Source organism: Podarcis filfolensis (genome assembly GCF_964270895.1).
Source record: "Podarcis filfolensis genome assembly, chromosome: 3".
In the NCBI taxonomy this organism is placed as follows: Eukaryota; Metazoa; Chordata; class Lepidosauria; order Squamata; family Lacertidae; genus Podarcis; species Podarcis filfolensis.
Window position 1 is genome coordinate 84597667 of NC_139606.1, and position 20196 is coordinate 84617862.

General features: G+C 44.4%; 2 protein-coding genes across 6 annotated transcripts in view; one reads left to right on the plus strand and one right to left on the minus strand.

Annotated features, from left to right (window-relative positions):
- Positions 1-20196, plus strand: part of LOC310758337 (uncharacterized protein) — a 30932-nt gene that overhangs the window by 3899 nt on the left and 6837 nt on the right. Inside the window, exons 2-19 of one of the 4 annotated variants that reach the window (XM_083604461.1) lie at positions 219-295; positions 1474-1640; positions 2897-3123; positions 5530-5682; positions 5831-5948; positions 6596-6746; positions 7719-7882; positions 8593-8638; positions 9584-9723; positions 11301-11433; positions 12035-12186; positions 12409-12566; positions 13062-13230; positions 13446-13526; positions 14667-15606; positions 16325-16520; positions 17084-17256; positions 18317-18445. In XM_083604461.1, coding sequence (XP_083460587.1) covers positions 219-295; positions 1474-1640; positions 2897-3123; positions 5530-5682; positions 5831-5948; positions 6596-6746; positions 7719-7882; positions 8593-8638; positions 9584-9723; positions 11301-11433; positions 12035-12186; positions 12409-12566; positions 13062-13230; positions 13446-13526; positions 14667-15606; positions 16325-16520; positions 17084-17256; positions 18317-18433 — 3362 coding nt within the window. In that variant the 3' untranslated portion in view covers positions 18434-18445. Of the gene's footprint in view, positions 1-218; positions 296-1473; positions 1641-2896; positions 3124-5529; positions 5683-5830; positions 5949-6595; positions 6747-7718; positions 7883-8592; positions 8639-9583; positions 9724-11300; positions 11434-12034; positions 12187-12408; positions 12567-13061; positions 13231-13445; positions 13527-14666; positions 15607-16324; positions 16521-17083; positions 17257-18316; positions 18720-20196 lie in introns of those variants that run through there. The other 3 variants (XM_083604460.1, XM_083604463.1, XM_083604462.1) reach the window with 3 other exon arrangements.
- AARS2 (alanyl-tRNA synthetase 2, mitochondrial) overlaps positions 18711-20196 on the minus strand; it is a 33749-nt gene continuing 32263 nt past the window's right edge. For both annotated transcript variants that reach the window (XM_083604481.1, XM_083604482.1), the window contains one exon: positions 18711-19659. In XM_083604481.1, the coding sequence (XP_083460607.1) occupies positions 19495-19659 (165 nt within the window). In that variant the 3' untranslated portion in view covers positions 18711-19494. The remainder of the gene's footprint in view (positions 19660-20196) is intronic.

A 20196-nucleotide genomic window follows, 5' to 3' on the forward strand; every position in this document is an offset into this window, starting at 1 on the left:
TACTTCAGCATATTTTTTGTGGAGCCATCCTGTCTTAACTGAGATGTTCTGAACTCTGGCTGCCATCAGCTCCTGTTAAAGTATCCACGAATGATTCCAGATGAGGTTTCCCTTATGCAAACCAATGATGTCTTGCTCCTGGGTGTTGCAGAGGTCTGTGTGAGGCTTGTAGACCTCAGTGTCTTACATTGCTGCCTTGGTTTTTGATTTTGTTTCAGAGCATGAGCTTCTAGAGGAGCTGCTGACTTATGATGACCTCTTTCTGGAAACATTCAATGCTTTTCTGGCTATGCCTGTGAGTAGAGGTCACATCTTTCCCTGTTATCTGAACTCTGGGTTTTGGCTGGGTTAGAAGGATACTTTCACAGTTGTGACATGCTGTTCTTCACAGAACAGTGCATTGGGTTTTGTTTTGTTTTTAAATGTAAACAGCTGGTGGGTGGGGGATATTTGTGGGAAAGGGCTGCATGCAAAAGGTCCCAGCAGTGGCGTAGCGTGGGGGGTGCAGGGGGGGCGGGCCGCACCGGGCGCAACATCTGGGGTTAGGGCAAATTCATGGGTTAGGGGGCGCAAATCCACGGGTTAGGGGGCGCAAATCCACGGGTTAGGGGGCGCAAATTACTTGCCTTGCCCCGGGTGCTGACAACCGACGCTACGCCACTGGGTCCCAGGTTCAATCCCTGGTGTCTTCCAAGTGGGGATGTGAAGTATTTCTTCCTGAAATTCTAGAAAGCCACTGCTTAGTAGGTGTGGATAATACTGAGCTAGATGGACCAGTGGTTTGACTTGGTATAAAGACGGTTTCTATAAGATCAGGACTGGGCAAGGAGAATTAATCCTTGCCCCACCTCACACTACAACTCTGATGAATATATATGTAAATGGAGATTTCATTTCCAGGGTAAATAATGGCTCCAGGAAGGAATTTTCATTGGGATCACAGTGGATGCGGGGAGAAGGGCATATAGCAGAGGTGGCCAGGATCCATTGGGACTGATAGGTCAGAAAGCTGGGAGACCAACAGCAGGGGGAGCCAGAGCCCATGGAAGACAGAACCAAGTACCGTATTTCCATTTGTGTCCCCATCTTCCATTCCTGGCCTCTCACCTCCCATGACACACTTTTAAAAACATTTCATAAATGTGAGGCATGACTGAAGATATGCATAAGCATATTTGCATTTTTTAAAAACAAACAAAGTTACTTGTTTGATGCAATGGAGTAAGGACAAGACTAAATGCTTGCTCAGTTGCCCTTCCAGCATTCCACTTTCTGGCATATATATTTGTAGCACCAGTTGCAAAGCTAGGTTTTAATAGCTGCTGAAGGACCTGTGGTGAGTGACAGCTCAGAAATACTCTGTGCTCATATTCTTCTTAGAACTAAAAGTGACCTCTGCAGAGACTGTTCTACTGGCTTTTCAGGTGATGTGTCACTTCCTGCCTAAAGGGATGCTTTTTCTCTTTCAAGTAGGCTTTCCCTCTTAGACTGCATTACGAACGGCTGACAGGACGACTGCAGGAGCTGGATGGCTTCCTCTTGCCAATTGGGTCAAATTCCCTTTGCTATGGAGCAACCGATACAGAGAGGGAAAGGGCCCTGAGCTGGTTAGCACAGGAGCGCTTCCTCCCATTTCAAAGGTTGAGCACTGGATCTGTTTGCATTTTCCTATACAATGCTCTGCACTATTTCTTACATTTCCATTGACCTGTCACATTGCAGGTGTTTTCCATGCTTCAGATATGGGTTCAGGGTTTTGTTCCTGCTGATGTGAATTCCTATGTGTCTATAAGGTGGTTGCAGTCATTTTAATCTTGCAAAGAGGGAAATGGACAGGAAACACGGAAGCCATTGAATGTCATGTAGTGTATAATATGCCCATTCTACAGATCAGTAAGTCTCTGACATCCAGCAGTTTTATTTGTTTGGCCCAGTCATGTTCACAGCTAGAACAACAGAACCAGTTCCTGTTCTTAATTTCATCCCATATTATATTGGGCCCCTTAATTACTTTCAGAAGCGGCACTGAGCTCTGGGACGTGACTCCTTCCATGCAGTATTGCATTAATCACAGGCAACCAAAGAGGATAATTTGAGCATGTACTTTTCCTTCCCTCATAAGTAACAACAGCTAAACTTCAAGCCCCTGAGACTAAGGGGCTTGAACAGATATTCTCATGCTGTGTCCAAGCAAATCTGTCCCAGGTTGCAGTCATGTGGGATGAAGACCCATTGCCTACCATAGACTTCAGAATAAGGGTGCATATGATTGAGATGCAAATCAAGAAATAAACTACTTGAGCATCCACAAATGCAACTGAAGGCATTTCCAGTGTTATAAAACCCGCCAATACCTTTTGGTGCAGGATTAGGGAACCTGTGGCCCTTCTGATTGTTGAACTCCAACTCCCATCAGTCCCAGCCAGCAGGGTCAAGAATGATGGGAGCTGTAGTCCAGCAGCATCTAGAGATCCCCTCCAGTGCTAAAGATAAAACTAACCAGCCTAGACCCCATGGTGCAATATAAGAACAAATTTTCTGAAGAAGTGTGGATGCACATGAAAGCTCATACCAATAACAAACTTAGTTGGTCTCTAAGGTGCTACTGGAAGGAGTTTTTTTTATTTTGTTTCGACTACGGCAGACCAACATGGCTACCTACCTGTAAACAAATTTTCTGTCACAGAAGTGTGTGCAAGTAGACTTTCTGAAGGGGGGGGGGGATTTGTGAATCATGCCCCCCTTTTCTAATATGTAAAAGTTAACAGTTTAACTGTGAATATGATGAATGTATCACCTAAAATAATTTTCTAAAGGATAAAGTGGGCTTAGAATAATGCTTTGCAGCCCTTCCTGTGGCCTGGTCTCTGTTCATTTGCTGCCTGTTTCCTGCTAGGACTCTTTTTTACCTGGAGTATAAACTGGCAAAGCTGTTGCTGTGTCCTCTGGATGAGAAGTACCCAGGGAGTCGCTATGCAATTCGTGGGTTCAGTCGCCAGTCTGACAGCACTGCCATCTCCAGCATCCCCAGCCATTCATCAACAGAGCGGCAGCCCACTGGAGTCCCAAGCCACGTGCTGCTAAGACTTCCTAGCCAAACACGCAGTACTCCGGCCTGCCTAGGTGAGTCTCCCTCAGCTGCTGTCTTCTGCACTCTCGGGAGTGGATCTCCTCAGCCATATCTTGGTCCCTTTCCACTGCTGGAGAGATGCCTGTCAGTCTCTTCGCATGTTTAGCTCTCAGACTGCTATTTCATTGGCTGGAAAGAAGACAAAACTATGGTGTGTGACTGCACTTGGAATACTGTGTATAGTTCTGGTTGCCTCACTCGAAAGGTATTTTAGAGATGGAAAAGGTGCAGAAAATGGTAATGACTAAGGATCACCTCCTTTGTCCAGCAATAGCAACCTTTTTACTTAGTACATGAAGCTGCCATCTCCTAATAGCCATTGATAGATTTGTTGTCAGTGAATTTGTGGCTAGTTCTTTTTTTTTTTTAATCATATTGTCAGGAAAGCATTGTTTAATGTCTGGATAAGATATAAAGATTTACTTGAAAACAAAACCCCAAGGTGGTTATCACCGATGGAAGCAAAGGCTCAGAAAAAGCTCAATATGGAGGCCAGATGGCCGAAATATTGGGAGATTTTGGAACAAGAAGGAGACAAATTGAAATTGCAGAGTTTTGAGAAACTAAAAGATAAAGTGCGAGACTGGCTTCATTATTATCAAATAAGGGAGGCTTACAATTTGGACAAAAAAAATTGGCTTCCAGGTGGAAAAATCAAAATTGGAAACAGAACTGTTAGATCCCAAAACTAAGATACTATCAAGAATGTGCAACTTGCTGTTGAAATGGAATACTCAGGATGAAACGGTTAAATCTGCTATGATTAAATGGGCACAAGATGTTGGACATAACATTATGTTTGCTGACTGGGAACAGTTGTGGACCACAGGTATGAAATTCACGGCATGTAATGCCTTAAGAGAGAATATTATGAAAATGATATATAGGTGGTACATGACACCAGTCAAGCTTGCAAAAATCTATCATTTGCCCAATAATAAATGTTGGAAATGTAAAGATAATGAAGGTACATTCTTTCACCTTTGGTGGACGTGCCCAAGGATTAAGGCTTTCTGGGAGATGATATATAACGAAATGAAAAAGGTATTTAAATATACCTTCTTGAAGAAACCAGAGGCCTTTCTCCTGGGCATGGTCGGCCAATTGGTGTTAAAGAGGGATAGAACTTTTTTTATGTATGCTACAACAGCAGCAAGAATACTTATTGCAAAGTATTGGAAGACACAAGATTTACCCACCCTGGAAGCATGGCAGATGAAAGTGATAGACTATATGGAACTGGCGGAAATGACTGGCAGAATCCGAGACCAGGGAGAAGAGTCGGTGGAAGAAGATTGGAAGAAATTCAAAGACTATTTGCAGAAACATTGTAAAATTAATGAATGTTAAAATGATGTCGGATTGAAATGAAGCGGCCTTAGCAACAAGATTAATAAGAATAGGTAAAAATGGATTGATAACGGATGAAAATATAAAGTTATAATATGTTGAGATATAGAATTAAGATAAAAAGAAAGAGGGTAAGGATTTGCTGAATTAACCATGTGAACGGGAATACAAAAAAGGGAGGTGTGAGGAGGTCGGGGAAATAAGTAAACAAAATTTAAGATATGAAAAGATTGATTTGTTTTTAATTATTTTCTATTTATTTTTTTCTGTATTTTGCATTTTCTTTTTTTCTATGTATTTTTGTACTTTTTGTACTTTTTCTTTTTTTTCTTTTTTATTCTGTAACTTTCTTCTTTTTGTAAAACTTTAATAAATATCTCTTTTAAAAAAATGAATTTGTGGCTAGTTCTTTTCTTTTTCTTTTTTAACAATTCATTAGAGCACCATTTTTATTAATTTAAAAAGACTACCAGCTTTTAGTACAGTTCCATGCAGTAGCTTCAATACAGGTGTACAGCAACAGACAAAGAACTTTGTCATAAAGAACAAAGTTTAGTCAGTTAAAGGGAAAGATTGCAGGGCAGGGTTGAGTTTTTTGCAAGAGTAAGAAGAAAGCAAGATGAACTGGGGAATGTATCAAGTTTTGTTTAAATCACAGTTCTCCAGAGCTTTTGCTTTAGTTTAAACAAAACATGCAACCATACATTGTGACATTATTTTAGGGAAAATAGAGGAAAACACTATGGAAAACACTTGTTGAGAATTCCGACTGGAAGGCTAGTTCTTTTTAAAGTAATCCAAGCTAAGATTCTTAAGAGGAACCTGCCATGCAAAAGTAAAATTATTTATGTTGCCTTGACCATGTCAAAAAGGAGTTTGGAAAATGACTTAGATGGGGCAGGATCCAAGCCTTCCTACTGTCACATGAACCCATTGCACTTGCTTCCATTCTACACCCAGGTGGGGAGCAAGTCTCGCCATCCATCAGCTCATCTGTAAACATTTTCTTTCTGAACCCTCTAACCTTCTGTCTCCATGCTTTCCTGCAGGACATTTTGTAAGATCATCTGGCCAAACCTCCACTGAGATATCTTTGGAGTTCCCAGGTATCTTGAGTTTAGCTCTATCTCCAGCCGCAGAACATCTGAGCAGGCTCCAGCTGCAGAGACTCCTGTCTGACTCCAGCGTACGAAGAGCAACTGGTAGGAACCCTGCAGCTAGGTTGGGGGAGATGGAGGTTGGTTAAGAGCTAGATGGAAAAGGGTGCATTCATTGCCCTGGCCCCTGGAAGGAAGTGCTTTCAAAGGTCAGCTATTTGTGATTTTGCTTCTGATATGTGTCCCCTTACAGGAAGGCTCAGAAGTGGCTGGACCAATGCAGGTGAGCCAGTGGTAACTCCAATTCATCTAAGCAGAGCTGCTCTCGCCTCCTCGCCTGATCAAGAATTCACTGAACTTCACATGGATGGGTAAGTCTGGCTGCTAAAAGTGCCATGACGAGGATACCAAATTATTCTAACCAAGTTAATGTAATGTTTTCCTGCCAGATGAAATGGTCTTGTGAAATCTGAAATCTGTTGTGCAATGTGTACGGCACAGCTCACTTTTCATGGTGACTATGAATTCAAGTTTTCCATGCTTGTGAGTTATCTAATGCAAAATGCTGTTGCCAGAATATTTACTGGATAAAGGTTATCAGAACAGAATTACATCCATATTGGTTGATCTACAATGGTGGCCAGTCCATTACTGTGCCCAATTTAAGGCAATTGTTTTAAGCTTTAAAAACCTAAAACAGCTTGGGACCTGAGTACCTTACAGACTGCTTTCTTCTATATGTTCCTCCCTGCATGCCTTGTTTGTCTTATGAGAATATGATCCAGATTTCTTGGCTGCCTGAAGCACAGCAACACGGTGTTGTGCTTTATCAGTGGTGGCACCCATCCTGTATATTCTACAGGCATGTTGTAATAGTATGTTTCCTGCATCAGACTAAATGAACTTTGATATCCCTTTGAACTACCTAATTCTGTTAATGCCCTAAAATTTGCCTGCAAAAAGCTGTCCCCATCAATTGTCTGGTTTTGACACACTGTTCCATCTGTTCCTTTTGAAGTTGTCGGAAGCCATTTTCAGGTCCTGGGAAGGTTTTGCAGTTTGACTTGAATGAGACAAGGAACTCCCAGGAAGGGGAGGTGGACACATTTCTTTCACCTTGCTTTGGAAGTGCCGCTCTGCAGCAGCTAAAAGAAGAGATCCTAGGGACTGTGAGTAATGTGGCATCCTGCTGAGAAACTTGGCTTGGAGGCATTCTCTCTATCCAGCTCATTTCCCCCACTTCCTGACTTATATGGATCCATCTATATAGCATAGCTCAGTCGGTTAGAGCGTGATGCTGTTAAATGCCAAGGTTGCAGGTTCAATCCCCATAAGGGACAGCTGCATATTCCTTCATTGCAGGGATGTCAACTATATGATCCTCAGGGTCCTTCCCAAGTCTCTGATTCTATGATCTTGTATTTCGATGATGACTACCAAAGTCACAGGAGAAAAGGTGGTTGTCTCATGCTGTTCAACAATGATGTGAACTGCAGTGTTAACAGTAGCCCTATTAGGGCATTTGGTTTCCATGCATATAGAACCCTCCACTAGGTTTAGATTGATTAAAGTTATAGATTGTTTCCCACTACAAAAAGTCCCAACACAGTTTACAACCAAAATAGAAATGTAATAATAATAATAATAATAATAATAATAATAATAATAATAATAAATTGCACAAACATGTTAAAGACATAGTAAAGAATACAGTGTCATGAAAGAATTACTTCTCAAGGTAACCACCCAGAACATGACAAACAGTCAGTTGAAAGGAAAACACAATTGTCTTTGCCCGATGCTGAAACAATGGCGAAGTTGGTGCCAGGTGGACCTGCCTGAGGAGAGCAGTCCATAGACAGGGGGGCTACTACAGAAAAGACCCATTCAGGGATGTACTTGGCACGAGGGGTCTCCAAGAGTAAACTGGGTAAAAATGGCATGTTGGAAAGGGCACCCCCTCCCCACTTCTCCCTGCATGTAACTTTCCCCATTTTCCCCCTCTTGTGCAACGTAGCCATAGAATGGGCCCTCAGAAGTATAGCTCTGGGTAAGTGGCATTCCCTTCTCCTCTCAGGTGCTTACAGCTCTATCAGCTATCTTTCCCCTCCCTCCCTCCCTCCCTCCCTCTTGTATTGCAGAGGCCTGGCATGGACAGCTTCAGGGAGTTCCTCCAGGGCACACTGGGAATCCACCTCCTTGAATTCTGGATTGACTGTGAGGATATTATGGAGCACACCACGCGCCTGGAGAAGGCCAGAACTGCATCCCAGGATATCCAGCTGTTCTTTTTCAGCGCTCTGCGGTATGCATGCAAATGAATTTTTCAAACCAGATATGGAGGAGAATGGCTATACAGATGTGACATGGGAGATCCCTGACTGGGTCTTTTTATAAAGCACTTGTTGCAGTGCTGTAGCTACAGGGAGCAAGGGCCTAGCCATCATCATCATCATCATCATTATTATTATTATTATTATTATTATTATTATTATTATTATTGCCCTGGGTGAAGCCTCCAGAGGGGTGCCACTGAGGCTTCCAGCCTGTGTGTGTACACAAATGCACATGGGGTGTGTGTGTGAGAGAGCCAAATTGGGTCTTTGACCTGGGTGAAATAAAGCCTAGTTTTGCCCCTGCTTGTTAGCTGGCAGAAGATGCTTAACCCTTTCCTTCATGCTGTTTACCAAAACTGTATCACCTTCAAAGCTGCTATTAGCTCCACAGCATGGATAAAAATGCGGGCACCTGTGAGATGACTGTGGGGCTAATAGCGATGCTGGTGCTGTGTTGCACCACATGGTCACCACTTCAGTGTTTCTTAAACATCTGGGTGGTATCACACTACAAGAGAGCCCCATGCAGGCTGACACCATGAGGTGTTAGTAACAAACTGGCTTTATGAGGTACGTGGCCCACCCACTTGCCCCACCAAATCTAAGTTTCTGGCTCGGCTAGCTTGCACTCAGCTCAGACTTTTCCTGCTCTAGCTTTTCCGTCTTCTTTTGTTGGCAGGAGCATTCAAGCCAAGTACAAGCTGATGCTTCCTCCTGCCTGTCGGGTGAGTAATGCTGCTCGGGGTGCAGGTGCCCCTGCGTTTTTCCAGGTCACAGCTTTAGAGAACCTTTGCTCTCCCCGGGGAAACTGACAAATCTGCCAACTGCGTAGCTCAGCTGCTAGCCTGCACGGGGGTGGAAGCCGAGGGACAAAAGTCTACCTCCTACCACCTCCTCTGTCAGGAAAATTCTTTGTTTCCTGAAGCTAAGGCCCTGAATCTAGTGATGGGTGGGGTGTGTGTGTGTGTTTTGTATCAGAGCAAGCTTCTGTTGCCTCTTTCAATCCTCTCTCTGTTGGCCTATTTACCATTGTTTCCAACTTTGCATTGTGGGTGCTTCCAGACATGGACTATTTTTGCAGCATTCAGTAACGGCTGTTCTGCTTTAAAAATAAAAGCTCATTGCAGATTGATTCTGCATCACCCCACTGTCTCCACACCTTCCCATTGTGGGTGGACCTATACCAAAACTGCAATCACCAGCTCTTTGTGTCTCGTTCAAATGACAGTCTTGTCCTTTTGTGTTATTTGACAAAGACATCTGATTTTTTCCTCCTACCTGGCTATGATAACCTCTGCCCATCACTTAAACCTTTTTGGACCATCTTAAGACAAGTCAGCAGAACATGAGAGTTATCAACAGTCTTTTGCAAAGTCTTAAAAAGGCATCGCCTTAGAGCACCCACATGGATAGTTCTATGTATAGAACTCAGGAAATCTATAAGAATGTGTGAATAATGAGAACAGCTTAGGGCCTCATCAAACCTAAATCAGGCCCCTAGACACATCCTTGTATTAGAGAACTTTGCCTGGACTCAGCGAGTGTGAGAGCAATAAAGGAGGTGGTAGCAACTGCAAATGTCTAGAAGAAACACGACAAGTGGTTGTTTAATTTCCATTTTCTACAAATTGCATAATAACATTACTGCTTTCCTGACCCTCTGCTGGCAGCAGCAACGTGATGAAACTTCAAGCCCTGAGGAGACTGCTTTTGCTGCCTTGAGCAGAAACCAATACGATGCTTTGAGGCGCCTGCGCTCCTACTGGGTCCCCCGGTTTCTCATTCACCACCAGAGGACCAGGCAGCGCAGGTTTGTGTGTTGAGGGATCATGAAATGAACGGGAATTTGGAGTGTGCGGAATGGGTTATTTCTTTCAGCTGCACCGGGCAGTAAAATGATATTTCTCTGTGTTATTTACTGAGTTGAATAGGATCCAAAATACAGCAGTCTGATTGGTCCTAGAACAATAGGATTCAGAATGCAGCAGTCTGATTGGCCCTAGAACAATAGGATCCAGAATGCAGCAGTCTGATTGGTCCAAAGGAGCCACCCAATCCAGCTCCAGGTGAAAGTGAATCCGCAACCTAATTGGCCTACAGGTGAATCCCGGAATTAGCCAATCACGTGGGGCCCATTGTGTAAATAATGTATTTAAAGCAGACATTCTGAAGGAACTTCCATTCCTCCTCACCACTATGAGCTGAATAAAGAACATGAAATCCACTCTCGACTCTGAGTATATTTCACTCTGGCAGCAAAATTCAATAACCAGAGAGGCCTTTGACAGGAAGATGAGGCAACGTCTTTTTCGTTTAGAGAAAAGGCGAGTAAGGGGTCACATGACAGAAGTTTATAAAATTACGAACGGCATGGAGCAAGTGGATAGAGAAAGGTTTTTCTCCTTCCCTTCTAAACACTAGAACTTGTGGGCATAAAATGAAGCTGAACGTTGGAAGATTCAGGGCAGACAAAAGAAAGTACCTCTGCATGCAGTTAAACCATGGAACCACTCCCACAGTGGGCAATGATGGCCACCAACTTGGATGGCTTTAGGATTAGACAAATTCATGGAGGATAATGGCTACCAATGGCTACTAGCCATGATGGTTATGCTCTGCCTAAATAGTCAGAGGCAGAAATGCTTCTGAATGCCAGAATTCAGAGGAGGAGATAGTGATGTTGTGCTCAGGTCCTGTTTGCAGGCTTCCCACAGGCACCTGGTTGGCCGCTGTGAGAACAGGATGCTGAAATAGATGGGCCATTAGCCTGATCCAGCAAGTTCTTCTTATGTTCTTATGAGAGATCTAGGGCAGGTAAACGGGAGCTTGGATTATTGCACAGAATCACTGAGTTGGAAGGGAGGCAAAAGGGTGATCTAATCCAGTCTCCTACCAATGCATGAAACTCTAGAGCAGGGATGGGGAACCTCAGGCCTCAGGGCCAAATGCAACCCTCCATGCTTCTCTGCCTGGCGCTTGGGACTCTCCCAATGCCACACCTCTCACCAGCCTTGCTTTGCACCTTCCTTGGGTGCTCTTGCCAGGCTGCAATGTGCCCTTGAATTTGGCAATGCCTCTTGCTTGCCTAGTTGGAGGCCAGAGAGGGATGTGTGAAGAAACTGGCCTTCTGTACAGAAGGTAAAATTCACATTCATTGTTACACATTAACAGCTGCTACATTGAACATTTAAAAGTGATCTTCATGTGGTGACTATAATGTGCAAATTGGCTCCTCAGGGCGCTTGCATTCTCTGTTGTCTTCCTCAAGCTGAGGAGTTTGCTGATGTCCTATCGTCTCCCTCTCTCTCTCAAATGGGGAAAGTGGAAGGCTGTTTGTTGGCTCAAAATAATACCAGCCTATTTATGTTAACACTTCTGAATGCTTAGGCTCAGTTCAGGCCTCCCAATCGACAAGGAGCTCTTCCCAAGTACTGACTTCCTGTCCTCTCTTAACATGGTGGCATCGCTTCCTGTTGTGGATGACCAAAGGGACACAATGAGAAATGAAGACTCAAGAATGGTGTGCGTACCAACCCTTTAAAATCACAGAATGCTTGGTTCTGTTTTATTTCTGACCTATACTGTTATCCTGTGATCATAAATAACTCTCTTGATGTAGTGGATTTCTCCCTGCTGCAACCCTCCTCCCTCCCCCAGCAGTTTGATCATCCCATGGTCTGTAATTGACTAAGTTAAGGTGACTTGGTATTAGGGACTTGTGGGAAACTCGCATGAGAATTTGGGGTGAGGTGGGGGAGGGCTGGCAGCCAGGTCACTTTAAAGTAGGGGGTGGGGAAGCTGTGTCCCCAGATGTTGTTGGACTACAACTCCCATCATTCCTGACCATTGGCCATGCCAGCTGGGATTGTTGGGAGCTAGGATTCAATCACATCTGGATAGCTGCAGATTCCCAGTACATGCTTCAAGGCTTTCACTGGTAGTTGTGGTGACAAGGTATGTATTTAGGGTAACTCAGCTTTATCAAATAAGCTGAGTTTCAGAATGGCCTTGGAGAATCTGGACACAGTTCTAGCCCTTGTTCCACTGCATCTAGCAGTGAGACCCTGAAGGAACATTCGACTCTTTGCTACAGCTGTGATATCTGTCCCTCTTTGCTTCAGCAATTTAGGGGGAACAGAAAAAGTGGAATTGGTCCAAGCAAGCAGTTGGACCTTGCAGAAGACCCCTCTGAAACACTGACCACCACCCGATTTCTCCAGGTACTGATGTGTGACCTGGGGGATGGTGATGGCTTTCTTCACTACTTGACTCGGTGAGTTATGCTTTTCTTAGCAGCCTGAACATTTACTGTTCTTTGTCGGGGTGTGTGTGTGTTGCTTCCTATTTGTGACCCAAGGGAGGATATTCACTTGTGGGGAATGTTTTTGCAGCCTTGTGCAGACCAGCTGCCTCCTTATATTCCTGGTTTTATTGGCGGCATTTTTCCAGCTCTCTGTTAAGCTAAGGGAGGCAGCTTTCCTGGTTTACCCTTCAGGTTTGAGGATCCTCAGAAGACCCATAACCTGTTGCTGTGGAGGAAGCTGAAGCTCTATGAGGCTGCATGGGCGCAGGAGGCAAGCCAGTCAGAAATTCACCATATTGCTTGGCAGATTTTTCAGACATTTATGGCGTCTTATGCAGGATGCAACACAGGTGAGCTATCCATGAATGTGGAGCAGCATTTGTTACCTCTGCTCTGTCATATGCCTCTGAGATGGCAGGAACCTAGGTCTGTTAGGAGTGAGAACCCTTTGATCTGTTGAGGGCCACATTCCTTCAGGGTTTATCTCTTGGGGAACACATGCCAGGGATGGGAAAGACCACAGTCAAAATTGCACCTCTCTCTTCTCTCTCTCTCTCTCTCTCTCTCTCACACACACACACACACACACACACAGGAATTTGAGAGGGGTGTTCCAGAGAGAAAAGTAGCAGGTCTGCAGCATACACACCAAAACCTTAAAGCAAAACACCTTTTCCCCAAATCCTGGGAATTGTAGTTTGTTAAGGGTGCTGGGAATTGTAGTACTGCATGGGGAAACTTGGTGTCTAAGAAATAGCTCGTCCAAAGAACTATCATAGCAAGCCTGCACTTTGAAGATGGGGGTCTTAAGCCAACCTTCTGTTCTGCTTCTCCTTTCCTTGCAGGGCTTAGCTCCCTTATACTGGAATACATCCAGCATCTTGAGAGGATGCTTTCCTTTGGCAGTGAAGACCTGAAGCCTTCCACTTTTGAACCAGTGGTTCCCTATGTTCTGGCTGTTCTGGATGAGATGTGGCTCCATTATCTTCGCCATGAAGTCACAACTTTCCTTGAGTGAGTCCCAAGCTGTCCTACACTATCCCACCATGTAAGATGGTGTAGTCTGAGTTTAAACCCAGTTGTTGCTTTATTAACAAAATGGGTTTTGAGAGTCAATAAAGAAAACTTTAAATATCTTTTTCCCAGTCAGCCAGTGCTCTTTGCAAATAATTTTTAAGCTCTTTGATTGTAAAAGGGGGGAAATTGCCATCTAATTTTCTTTTTTGCAGATACTGTGTACCGGAATCTCATGACGATGACCAAAGTATCATGAGTGAAGGCGATAGAGTAAAACAGGAGGGAAATGAGAGGTAATACAGAATGCTGTGGAAACAAAGGAGCAACTTAGATGCTGAATTCTATTTAGTAGAGGCCTGGATTTACGAAGATGCTGTTCTGTTAGCCTCTGTGCCCTTACAATATCCTAATTCATAATCTAATGAATGAAAAATAATATCTGGGAAGAAAAAGGTACTGAAATATACTCAGAGTCGAGAGTGGATTTCATGCTCTTTATTCAGCTCATAGTGGTGAGGAGGGAATGAAAATCCCCTCCAAGTATCTGCTTTATATACATTATTTACACAATGGGCTGCACGTGATTGGCTAATTCTGGAATTAGCCTGTAGGCCAATCAGGTTGTGGATTCACTTCTATCTGGAGCTGGACTGGGTGGCTCCTGCCGACCAATCATACTGCTGCATTGTTCTAGGACCAATCAGACTGCTGCATTCTGAATCCTATTGTTCTAGGACCAATCAGACTGCTGCAGTTTGGATCCTATTCAACTCAGTACATAACAGGTACCTAAAGTTTTTTGGGTACCAGCAAATGCCTGGCTTACCCCTGGGTCTGCTGATAACCTTTCCATTATGTGGAACTTAAAGTGTAGCAGAAGCTATTAACGGGGCGGTTTTCAACACAATCTAAAAGTATTTCGCTTATTGTGAATTCATTTTCAGTTTATATATTTGAGAGCGAGAGAGATTCTAGCCCTCATAGGTGTGAAGGAAAGTTTGAAAATACATGTGCAAAATCTGCAAATGGAGCTTGGTCAAGGCTAATGAAATGAAAGAGCAGGGTTTGCTTTCTCTGCCAAGCTCTTATCTCCCTGTCCAGATTGCTTTCTCAGGTCATCCCCACCCATCTTTTGACCTTTCCCACCTCACTCAGTGCCCAGATGAAACCCAAACTACTGCAGTCCCTTTACATTTTGCAAAAATAAAATAAAATGCATCATTCCTTGGTGATCTGGGTGATTTAGTCTTAAAATGGAATTTGCATTTCATTGATACACCTCTGGAATATAGTTCTTCCCCAACAAGTCCTCTGAGTGATAAATATTTATGGGCTAATACTTTGCGAGCAGGGAGACTTCATATCGAACGATAACGTGAAGCTGTGATTCCCGAGCCCTGCAATGATCCTCATTTGTGTGGCCCTTCCTGCAGGATAAAGAAACAGAGGCAGAATGCCTGGCCACACCATGACCAAAAAGGCAGAGGGAGACACAGGAAAAGAAGCAGGAAGAAGGCAGCCATGACGTCTCACTGCACAGGAAGTGCTGCTGAGCAAGAGACAACAGGAGAGAAGTCAACAAGCCCTCAAGATGTGCCCACCCCTCAAAATGCACCTGACCTGCTCAGCAACGCCGTTGTTTTAAATGTTTATAGGAAGGTGGTTCATAAAATTCAGGATGTGGCGCTGCAAAGGATTCTGGGGCTGCTCCAGGAAGTGGAGGCTTGCCAGGATGCTGCCCAGAGTGAAAAGCGCCTGGGTTGTGTGGCGAGGCTTCTAGAGATCTGGGACAAGCCAGGGCCTGTGGGATCAAGTGCCTGCTTCCCAGAAGAGCTGAAGATGAGGTTAAAGAAGGAGGTAGCCGGGGGAGGGATAAGTGACTCCAGCTGGAAGGAAATCCGAAGCTCTTTGCATTCCTTTCTGGCCCCTGCTTTTGAGCAGTTCTGGGATGAAGTGAGTGAGGGGCTGAGGAAGCATGGGGTGCAGCCCTCCGAGATCCCAGAGGAGCGCTGGGGGAAGCTGGAACCGTTCCTGCACTCCATTGCCGCCAAAGTGGCTCTCAGGCGTTTAAAGAGCCAGAAAGCTCGCGATGGATCAGCGGCCACAGCTCAACCTGTTAAGGGGGACAGGACCTCTTTCTGGCAGTCCCTAAGGAAAGCCGCAGAGGGCTGGCCCACCATCGAGATGCTCCATTTCCTCAAACACCTCCAGGGGCATGGCCCCCCTGTGCTGGAGAGCGGCCTCCATTTTCTACTGGAGGTGCAGAAGTTCAAGAATGCCCACCACGCCTGGCCTGACATGGCTCTTCTGAAGAAGAAAGTCCATGTGATACGTGACTGTTTTCTCAACTCTCAGATTGAGCCCCGGCTACAGGTACGACACCTTTCCTGGGCAGACAGTAAATGTGACAGGGATACATCCTGCGCAAGGGGCAAAGGCTCCCTATTTTATACCTCCAAACAACAGGCGTGGCAAGGGAGCAACACCTGCTGTATTTTTTTCTTCCTTGAGCCTGCTCCTAAAGGAGTAAATTTGGGAAGGGAGGTGCATTCAAAGAGCTGTTTGACAGTGGACCAGATTTCCTAGGCAGCAGTGGTTTTTATCTTGCATTTTTGCATTATCTTGTGTTTTTATCTTGCATTTTTTATGCCGTGAACTGCCCTGAGATCTACCGATGAAGGATGGTATACAAATTTAAATAAATAAATAAAAGCTAGTAGCTTTGGCAAACTAGTTGTTGGTGTTGCCTGCAGATCAGTAATTCCAAAATAATTAAATGCTACTATCAGTCTCCTGCCAGCAGAATTAATTTCAGCTTCTCACAGTCCCTGACTCATTGCATCTGGGGAATGCCTTGGCTGAGAGCAGCTGCTGCCTCTCAGCATTCGGGCAGAGAAACCAGATTATACCCAAACAGAGGCCAGAGTAGTACGAAAATGGTGTGAGAGAGAGCACACATGCTTGACCTCAAATTAGTGCTTCTGCTTTATTCTGCTGTTGGAAGAGCCGTGGGCAGGGAGGATGTTTCCTGTGGGTTATCTTGGCATGCTCCCAAGTCCAGGATGCTGAATGTGTGCTTCCTGCCCTCCAGGTTGCAGTGGATACTCGGAGGCTGGGGAGAGCTATTCGGGCAGCTGAACAGGCCATCCAGGAAGAGATTCCAGTACCGCCTCCAAGCTTGTTTGATGAGTTGAAGGATTCAGTCTTTAATATTCTGCTGCCGTACTGGGCCGCTTTCCAAAAACACTGGCTCAAGCAGTCTCCTGCGAGTGCACAAAAAGCCCCAGGTGGGTTTATTTTCACTTGGAAAACAGAAGAAAGAAAATGGCAAATGTCAATGCAGAGATCCTGCCATTGGTGTGTGTGCGCGCATTAACATAGGCAATCCCTGTGGCAAAACATGTTTTGCGCTCCTGGTTGATGTGTGGGGAAAGTTAAGTGCAATTGTGTAGTACTAATGCAAAATATACATAAAGTCCTAGGTTCAGTCTCTCCGCTGGAAGGATCTCACAAGTGAGAATGCTGGAAAAGACCTCCAACAGAGGCAGCAGATGGCTGGCTACTGCCAGGGTAAACGGGCCTGGTCTTGGTAGCCCGTTAGTCTAATTCAATCTTAGAAAAATGCTTCGGCCTCCTGGCAGAAAGTCCACAAGGCTCCCACTTTCAAGACAGTAAATGTGAAAATCAGCTCTGGTCAATTTCTGACTGATTTTATCTGAGGGCATAACGTGTTTCATGGAACAGGGAGTAAGGTTGTACAGTAAAAGCTCTCCAGAGTAACACCCATGTGTTTTACCAGTACATCACACTGAGAGAAGAAACAGCTTTGATAGGTCTTCCCTCTCTGCAGTGTTGAGAAATCAGCTCCTCCTCCAGAAGAGGCGGGCCATGCTTGAAAAGGAGCAAGGGCCACCAACACAGCTTCAACTGCCACCGCTCCAGGGGCCCAGGGAAGTCCAGCAAAGCAGGGGTCAGGAGGGCTTTACTTACACTTTCTCCATCAGCAAAGGCCTCACGCTACAGGTCAGTATGCGGCGTTGAACTCTTTACCGTTTCCTAGGATTCAGTGGCTTAGAATACTGGGAGAGGAGTGAAAGTACAAACCAATCTGGCAAGTGTTGGCTTTTCCCTGCTAAGTGATACAGGCTGATATTCCTGCAAGCTGCTTCTCATCTAAAAAAGTAGTTCCTCCTCTGCAGCTACTCAGAGCATCGCAAGACAAAGCTATCACCAAATTTGGTACAGCCAAGAATTGTGATAACAGCTCCTGGGTGTTGCACAAACAACCCTAACCAGCATGTTCTGTTGCTGTAGCTGAGAGTTATACTGCCTACTTAAGTCCGCCCCCCCCCCTTTTACACCCAGATGACTATGCCTGGGAGCCTGTTGCAAATGCAGTCTCTGGTTCACTTCCACGCTCAAAGGGTGCATACGCATGCCAACAGTAGATATAGTAATGGTAGTATTTGTTGCCTTTGGAATTAAATAGAATGTAACAGAATAGCCGAAAATGTAAACAGTTCTTTGCAGGCTTTATATGTGTTTGGCAGAATGGCATCAAAAGCAATGAATTACAACAAGCAGTCTTGGAAGCAATATATAGGACCACTTGCTGGAAAGCTTATCTGTGAATATGTCACTATTCAGGGAAGATTTTTAGTCCCATGAGCCTACACTAGAGAGCAGGAGCAGATGAATTGATCATCTCTCAGAATGCCTACCCTCTGTTGTTGTTTTATATGGCCTCGTAACCTGGTCTTTTTTACAACATTTTTACATATGCAATAGTAGTAATCTTTAATGGGTTGTAGTAGTTCTGTAGAGAATACCATGATCTGTAAATGACCCAACCCTCAGCAAGTGTCTGAAAAATGTGGGATTCCTTGTTGTAGAGCAGGGATTATAGCAACATCTGCAGGGTTCCCCATCCCGGTTGCAGGGAGTTGAATTTTGCTGAGCTAAAAGCTTGTGTGTGTCAACTAGGTATTGCCCTTCAGTTGTTGCAGAAACACTGATGCACTCCAGTGTCACTTTAGGCTAGAAAATGATAATATGCTAATACAGTAACTCCTTTTCTCCTTAGGGCATGAGCAAAGAACTCATGAGTCACAGCAAGACTAGCTCTTCTGGGTTTCAAAACAGGAAGAGGTCAACTGGATTTCAGTTTCCCTCACTTCCCAATGTGCCAGTGCTCACTTGACCATGAAAGAAGGTACCACCATTATTCAGATCCCAAGACTTTGCATGAATGCTGCGTGGCAGCCAGAAGCCACTATGGAGCATTTTAGAATGATTTCCCCCAAAAAAGCTAGCTTGATGTAACAGAGGGGCACCCAAGAGCAAGTTCACAGCCAAGAGGTTGCAGATGAGAACATGTGTTGCATGCACACATGTACTCCTTGCTGTTGGCCAGGATGATATCACAGAAAATGTAACATTTGGGAGACAGTTGAAAATGGGACAAAATAAAGATTAAGTAGCAGCAATAGGCTTCATTTTAATTATGCAATTAACAGTTTGTTGGTCACAAAACTTTTTTCCCTATTAGGTCAAAAGGTTACTATGCATTTTGGGGGAATTATAATAAGATTCAGAGTCTCAAATATGACTTTTGATGGTGAAAGTTATCTAGGCAATATAGAAACAATGATTTGTGCAAAGTAGATTTCCTTCGTATATTGAGAGAATTTCCTGATCAAAAGATCTGCATAAATAAAACAGTACAGGGCTGAAACCTCTGTTGCTAGACTGCTGAACAAACATATATATGCACAGTATGGTAGCCTTACACTATGTTGGAATCAGCTCCATTGAATTTATAGGCCTTGGTCTCCTGGGAAAAAGAGCTCCCATCTTTCCTCATCCCAAAGTAAATCACGAGTGTGCCTCTCTGCTATTCATTATCATAATGGCAATACTGTAGTTACTATCCTCTCACCAGGGTGCCCTCAGCCCCATTGGTGGTCAGATTCATTATGTCACTGTCTGCTACCTTCCTCTGCATTTATGGGACAGCCTTGCTCCTCTCACACCATTATCTGCAAATGCAATAATAATGTTTCATGAAGGACCAGATGGGCAAGTCCAGACTCTTCTGCCACCTCAATATTGCAAAAGAAGCTGCAGTCCAAGACAGATCTACTGTTCTGACTACAACAGGTGCTGCTTAGCCACTGTAGACAGATCTTGTTAGCAATCGCAGCCAAGCAACTGTCCCATCTCTGTGTTCTTGCACAGACACGCTGACCTTGCAAGCAGGAATCAGAGTTTGCTCTTTGCATATTCCAGAGCTGCTGTCAGAACTCCTTGCAAGTCACTGGTTGTCCCGCTGCCTCTGGCTACAACTCCAGAACCACCTGCCTTGCCTCCCATCTGAGTGCAGACAGCCAGGGCCCAGTCAGCAGCAGAAAACACCGGCAAGGAACTCTGGGGAAGGAAGACGAAAGAATGGAAAAATTAGCTGAACTGCCAGGAATGGCCCAGTAGAGCAAATATGTAGGCAACTTGGTGTTAGTCATTCCAATTCTGGACTTTTGTTACTCAAAGCTGATAGACTGGCAACATTACAGGTGCAAAACCTTACATTCACAGAATGTGCATATTATGCACTCTTAATAGATTCACTGCACACATGCAGAACCTGTATCTGATACAGAAATTTGCATGCAGAAACTTTAGATTTCCTTAAAGTTCAGAAGATGGGGTTTAAATGTCCTCTTCCGTGGCTATGATTTCTTGCACCTCTATGGTTGTCTAAGTCCAACCTCTATCCTTCTTATTGCAATTTCTCCCATTTAGGCCGAGTACAGAATTTGTCTTTCCTTGGTTGTGAAACCTTATCTAGAACCAGTCAAGGAAATACCATCAAGCAGTGGGCTTTGTGTTTTCTATTTATTCAAACTGTTACAGCAATGACCATTTGCAATTGTTTTCCCACCACTTAACGAAAGCACAAGTGCCAAA